The 7,352-nt window shown below is 36.7% G+C and overlaps 1 protein-coding gene across 1 annotated transcript; it reads left to right on the plus strand.

Annotated features, from left to right (window-relative positions):
* Nucleotides 1–321: 321 nt before the first annotated feature.
* LOC115232464 (NADH dehydrogenase [ubiquinone] 1 beta subcomplex subunit 3) lies at nt 322–6,849 on the plus strand. The gene is made up of 2 exons (XM_029802346.2): nt 322–523; nt 6,545–6,849. Exons 1-2 carry the CDS (start codon nt 405–407, stop codon nt 6,711–6,713), a joined length of 288 nt encoding a protein of 95 aa, XP_029658206.1. The 5' UTR covers nt 322–404; the 3' UTR covers nt 6,714–6,849.
* Nucleotides 6,850–7,352: the final 503 nt, after the last annotated feature.

The following is a 7,352-nucleotide window of genomic DNA, read 5'->3' on the forward strand; positions in this document are numbered from 1 at the left end:
AGAAACATCCATCAGAATGAATGCATTATTTGAAAATAGTAAATTGAAATTAGGAAAGAGAAACAGTACATGTATTCATACAAACTCATTCGTACATGTGCATTAGAACGTACGATGTTTCCTTTCAATGTACATATGTACAATATTTTCTCCTATTCATGTAGTTTCATCCAAAAATGCAAGGTAACAACGAAAAAGTGCTTGGAAAACAAAATATTCGATAAAGGTTTGTCATAAATGAATAAAGAGAAAGCTTGGTTGGTCATGTATCAAAGAGAGATAATAACGTCGACTTCAAAGAGGACTCACGTGATTACGTCCCCTCCTTTTACGAAACTAAGAAACCCATCTTCGCTGTGAAAGTCACGAAACGGCGGAGGTCATAGAATACATGTCTATCAATAATGGGAGGTGTGAAATTTGAAGTTCCTGACTGGAGACAGTATAAAGTGGAAGATGCTCCACGATTACAAATTTTAGAGAAGAGACTGGCCTCCCACGGGCTAAAAGATCCATGGATTAGGTTGGTAAAGTATTCGTGAATATTTCTTTATGAAACCAACCCTTTATACTTCGTTGTTATTGAATTATACACTCTTAAATATATAACTAGATAATATGAATTACTGAAAGTGGGGAATCGTGCTTATAATATTTATATAACATATATTATGAATGATCATTTCTTTTTTTCCTTTTAGTTTTGCTTTTTTGTAACATGTTTCTTTCAAGGACATTAGCATAAATATCGTCTTTTATTATACATCGCGGGGGTTAAATCTTTGTCAAGACAGAGATCTAACTTTAACAACGTCTTTTAAAAAATATATCAAATTAACGAAACATAACACACTTCAAATTTTAAGTATATTGAACTTAGTTTCTTACTCTGAGAGCCTACACCTTATTAATACATTGAGTGCACCTTCAGGATTCTGCTACAATATACACTTCGTACCATTGCATTCTTCTAAACAATAAATAAATCACATATAAATGTATAGGCTCAAATCCTCCGATTTGTTGGTGAGTATTACAAGAATTGTGGGTAAGTGCCTTTCCCAAGTGCTTACATATGCCAATAACTTCAGACAATAGCCAAAATTGGATCGTTATCTAGGCTTGTTAGAATTTACTACTGTCTGCCATCTCCACACTCCAAACATTTGTCTTTTGGCTATAGGTTAGCCTTGATCGATTATGATCAAAGGCATTCCAAGCTTTACAATTTCTTTTTCCGGGTCCAGCGTACGCACGACCCCATTACCTAATGTGTCCTGCTGTTTTAAAAAGTTGACTCGAAGTTTGGTTGGTATTTCTAAGAGGTCGTGCGACTACATTGGTCCGTTTAGAGGCTACCTAGTTGCTTGGCTAAATAGTTATTTAACTCCATGTCAAATTCTGTCAAATAGCCAGTCGATCTGTGATCATTCTGTCCTTTTGCAAATCCAGGTATTTATTTTCCAATGCATCATTCCCTTTTTTTAAAGATGGTCTGGTGTTTTTATTTATTTTCAGGAGCTGGCTGGTTATTCTAGCAAGTCAAACGACTCGTACATTGATAAAAATGTTTTATACTATTAGAAAGGATAATGTGAAGATTCTATACCATACAGATCATCAACATATAAACCTGGTCATTGCTATATTATACAAACTTACATGCCAAGTGTGGAAATATGTCCAGTTGCTTCAAACCAACAAAGTCAAGGCCCTGACAATGCCCTATTCAAACTCTGTGCCCCAGAACTTGCCTTTATACGTTCCAAACTTTTTAATCCCACACACTCTACAAGGATATAGCTTGTTTTTACAAAACGTGCTACAGTGTATCCCATTCCAAAGAAAAGCACTCTGACCTAAACAACTATTGTACTTAACTGTAACATTCCTAAGGTAATGTGGTGACCCCCTTCGGTCAGACACTGACCATGGGTTTGCACCTATAGAGTTACCCTCTGAGGCACAAGTCTGGGCAAGGTTGTTTTATGGAAGACCAGCAGTCGCCCATGCATACCGGCCTCCCCTCTCCACGTCACCGATGTCCAAGGGAAAGGCAAGGGCTGATACAGCTTGGCACCTGTGACGTCGCAACTCATTTCTACAGCTGAGTGAACTGGAGCAACGTGAAATAAAGTGTCTTGCTCAAGAACACAACACGCAGCCTGGTGCGGGATTCAAGCTCACAACCTCACGATCGTAAGCTTGACGCTCTAACCACTGAGCCACGCACCTTTATAATGTAATGTAGACAGCTAATAATAGTGTTCCCTCACACCTTAATACCTCTCTCTCTCTCTATTTATCTCTGTCTATCCATCCATCCATCCATCCAACACAGCTTCTGTAAAGCTAGATCTACTGGAAATTTACTCTCTTATGTCATTCATAAGAGAGATCTTGCTTTAGAGAAGTTTGGCAAAAGCAGTTCTGTTGCCCTAAACATCAGCAAAACCTTCAGCGATGTTCAGCATGCAAATTTCCTATCAGATCTTCCTGTCTTTGGACTTCACTCATCTCTCATTTTTTGGACTGACAGTCTAAAGTGTGGCTTGTATTAACAGAGCTCTTTCTGCCCAACACTTAATCAACTCTCTTACACCTCTGAATTCAGTTTTATCCTCCACCCTCCTCCCTTTATATTTGTCACTAGAACAACACCTATTGTGCAAATGATACAAGTCTTCATTCTTCCCTTATCTTTCCTCAACCATACATCATCCCCAAGTAGCCTAGACACTAACATGTTAAACATGCATGGATTCCATGAATGGAGACCTCATAAGCATCCACCATTCAGTGTCATACCAATTTTGTCTCATGTAATAGCAAAACCCCCAGGAATAGTCATAAAGAAAACAGCATCACACTGTACCCTATTAAACATGAGCAGCGCTAAACAAGGTTGCTACAAATGTAAAGTCTTACTGCTGCTGAGGCAAATGTATGTCCTTAACATTGCTAGGACCACATTTCAAAGACTCTCTTCTTTTTAGAGTCAGAAAATATTGCTGACATTCTACAAGTCTTGAATGTAGCCCACAATATAGTACTGCTCTGCATTTGGATAGTGTTGCTGCTATGCACACAGATATCTTAGGCCACATCCAGAGAAGAGCCATCCAACTGACAAGCATTCAATCACTAACAGACATTCCCCAGTTTGTGCATTCTCCTTATCTTTTCTATCACTACCACAGTGGTCTCTGCTCTTAGAGCTAGCTAGTTACATACCTATTCCATTCAGTTCTGGCTCATTCATTTGTCCACCTGCCACTACCCTTATTGTGTCCCCATCCACACTAATCACTATGCCTTGTTCTTCCTCTCCAAAACGTAATCACTCTAGACTCCTCTTCCTACTCATGTTTTCCCTGCAGATGTTTATTTTCAACAATTTAAACAAAACCTCAACAGCATCAAGATTGCTAACTTTGGAAGGCTGACACACACATAAACACACACAATGGGCCTCTCTTAGTTTTTGTCTACCAAAGCCACTCACAAGACTTTGGTCTGGAGCCACTGTAGAAATTTGCCCAAGGTGCTGTACAGAGAAACTGAACCCAAAACCACATGGTTGCAAAGCAGTTCATGAAATGAGTGGATCAGAGTAAAATCATTGGGATTGTAGATGTTGTCAAGTATATATCATACTTTCTTCTGACCTTTTTGCTTTTGGCATCTTGTTTGACTTCCAATCTTCCTTTAATCAAATTCCAATATATCATCATCATTATCATCGTTTAACGTCCACTTTCCATGCTAGCATGGGTTGGACGATTTGACTGAGGACTGGCAAACCAGATGGCTGCACCAGGCTCCAGTCTTGATCTGGCAGAGTTTCTACAGTTGGATGCCCTTCCTAACACCAACCACTCCGAGAGTGTAGTAAGTGCTTTTACGTGCCACCGGCACAAGGGCCAGTCAAGTAGTACTGACAACGGCCACACTCAAATGGTGTTTTTTACGTGCCACCTGCACAGGAGCCAGTCCAGCGGCACTGGCAACAACCTCGCTGGAATGCTTTTACACGTGCCAGTAAGGCAACACTGGTAATGATCACGCTTGAATGGTGCTTTTCACATGCCACTGGCATGGAAGCCAGTTAGCTGCTCTGGCAGGTAGTAATTACCATGCAAAGATAGCATTTTTGTTTTAGATATTCTTTAAATACATTTATGTTAGGCACTTAAAACATTTTATCAAAAATTTATATCTAAAAGTGGATTAGAAGTCAAGAGAATATTCGTATAGTTTTAAGAAAGCAAAATTCAATCAATATGAGAAAACTATATTTCTTAATATATGTTAGGTAAGTTTAAAATAAGAAAAAAAGGAAAAAAAAAATTACTATTGTTTTCTCAATGCTCAGCACTCTCTGTCTCTCTTTCTACAGACACACATGCATAGAGAGAGGAATTTGTGGAATGTCAAATACTAGTGAACTTCCCTTCATTGATGCCTCCTTTGTTAGCTGAATATATTGTTTTATCATCATCATTTAACATGTCTTCCAAGTTGGCATAGGTTGGATGGTTCCAATCTGATTTGGTTTGGTTTCTATGGCTAGATGCCCTTCCTAACGCCAACTACTTTACAGTGTGTGTGCTAGGTGCTTAAGTACAAAGATTATTTTAATTTTTGTATCTGATAATTAATGATGTTAATGCTTCCGTAGTTGTACTGTTTTAAATATAATCCTTTTATTAGCTACCGGTTCCACTTCTAAACTTTCTTCACCTAACTACTGACAGGGTGAATTTACTTCAAATGACAAACAATTTAGATATTTTTACAAATAGTTTTAGCCCTTAACAGTTTTCTAATTTGGATAATGTAATGACGGATGGGATTAAAACAAAATGTCACTTGGTTATCTCCCTTATGTTTTAACTTATTTCAACTAATTTATAACTAGCTGCACCTGTGGAAATTCCACGGTTATTTTGATAGGTGTTAGATGATTTGAAGTTTATTGAGAAACGTGAAATGTATAATTTCTTTGGAAATTGTATTTTATTTGATTCTTTGTATGGGTAAAAGTCTACCTAGTATTAGAAGTCAACCTCACTGAAATTTTCAGTTCTTCTCATACACTTGTTACTTCGATCTTGAGATGTTATTTCTTATTTTTATTATACATCGAGAAGTGAACAATCTTAACTATGAAACGGAATCGAAAATATAATTCATTTATCATATTCTACTACTGTGCAACTATGTTTGTAAAGTTTTAACAAATCTTAATTCACTGTATTCCACTATCAATGTCTTATCAAAGTAAAGTTCATATGGTTAAACTTGAACCTACAATTTTAATGAAGGAAGTATAATACATTCTCCAATGTATTCTAAAACAAAGCATATCAATAATATAGTAGCAAACATAACTATGGTTAATAAGTTTGCTTCAGAATAATGTGATTCTAAATTTCTTTCCCACTGTGTTACACCTTGGACAAGTGTCTTTTATTATCACCTCAAGTTGATTAATGCTTTGTGTAAACTTTGGTAGACAGAAACAGTGTGGAAGCCCATTGAATCTACTTATCCATATATATATGTATGTATATTTAAAGTTAAATGACTATTATAATTTTCCTTTCTGGTGTTACATTGCTAAACTGCTGCCTAATTTAATTAGAAATATATATAAATATGTATGTATGTGTGTGTATATATATATATATATATATATATATATTATATATATATATATCACTGTGATCACCGTGACCGACCAGGCTATCAGATGTTGCTACACATCACTGGTCACAATGCGCTTCACATTGTTTTAGCCTCCAAATGACACCACCCCGCTGGCTAATCAAGCAGGCCAATATATATATATATATAATTTATATCTGTATGTGCATGTGTGTTTTATATCTACACTGCTTAAAATTAGTAATGTTTTTGATGCCATAACATAGTAGTTTAACAAATACACATTGATAATATAAGTACCAAACTTTAAAATAATTACTGGGGCCAGTTTGCTCATGGGAGTTTTTTTTTTTCTTTTTTTACTACAAAGTTATGGAGACTGAATCAACTTATATGAAACATCTCATGGAGTTTGTGTTAGCCCTGACCTTGAGCTATTCAAAATCAGATATTTGAAAAATAAAATTACATTATTAATAGTTATCGCCAAGCTAACATGGCAGTCCAGATAAATTGGACGAATGCTGCCATTGATTAGCTCCAAGAGGCCATCGCCTCTAGCTAGCTATAAACACCTCAAAACTAGTTTGTGGATGCCAGACCAGCAAGGGGAAGCTGCTGACCTCCCCTGTTCGAAGGTTATAATGGACACAGGTTTGTGTGTCACATAGCTAGCTAGAGGCGATGGCCTCTTGGAGCTAACCAATGGCAACATTTGTCCTATTTATGTGATCTGTCATGTTAGCTTGGTGATAACTATTAATATCCAGTACTGCTGCCATAGTCTCCTTTAGAGAGGATTAGAAATAATGACATTTCTATGAAATTACCTTAGAATATGTTAAATGGAACTTACTTTTTATTCTCTTTTCAGAAATGAAGTCTGGCGTTACCATAAAAAGAACTGGAATCCTGTTATAGTGAACTTAAAGAATTCTGCTTTATGTGGTTTTAAGTATGCTTTTGCTGCAATGGTTGTAACAGTCTTGGCTGAAAAATTACTGTCAAAAAGAAGTTCCAAGAAAGATGAAGCTCATTGTTAGACTAAGCATTTAATAAGATCTACATTTATTGAAACAGCTAACTGTTTAGCAAAGAAGTATCCAGTCATGTGTAGAAACTGAGATGTACTGATTTGTTTCTTGAAAATAAAAAAAAATATTTCTCTTCGGATATTAATTTGGTATTTTTGTTTGTATTATTTTAACATAGGCACAGGCATGGGTGTGGTAAGAAGCTTGCTTCTCAACCACATGATCTTGAGTTCAGTCCCACTGTGTGGGACCTTGAGCTAGTGTCTTCTACCTTAGCCTCAGGCTGACCAAAGCCTTGTGAGTGGGTAGATGGAAACTGAAAGAAGCTCATCATCATCATCGTTTAATTCTTCCTTCCATGCTAGCTTGGGTGGGACTATATATATGTGTGTGTGTGTATATAATAAATGTTTGTGTCTGTGTTTGTCCTCCACCTCTGCTTGACAAGCGGTGTTTGTGTGTTTATGTCCCTGTAACTTAGTGGATTGGCAAAAGAGACTGATAGAATCACAGGTCTAAAAAAGAAACAAGTACTGGGATCAATTCATTCAACTAAAAATTCTTCAATGCAGTACCCCAGCATGGCTGCATCTCATCTGAAACAAGTAAAAGACAATAGCAATATGGATAGTGGACTGACAGAGATGT

Source organism: Octopus sinensis, linkage group LG2 (assembly GCF_006345805.1).
Source record: "Octopus sinensis linkage group LG2, ASM634580v1, whole genome shotgun sequence".
In the NCBI taxonomy this organism is placed as follows: domain Eukaryota; kingdom Metazoa; phylum Mollusca; class Cephalopoda; order Octopoda; family Octopodidae; genus Octopus; species Octopus sinensis.

Bases quoted from the DNA above. Each gene is read 5' to 3' on its own strand.
- LOC115232464 (XM_029802346.2), top strand. From the start codon at position 405: ATGGGAGGTGTGAAATTTGAAGTTCCTGACTGGAGACAGTATAAAGTG. The intron at 524-6,544 runs GTTGGTAAAGTA...TTCTCTTTTCAG, and splicing joins CTAAAAGATCCATGGATTAG to AAATGAAGTCTGGCGTTACC.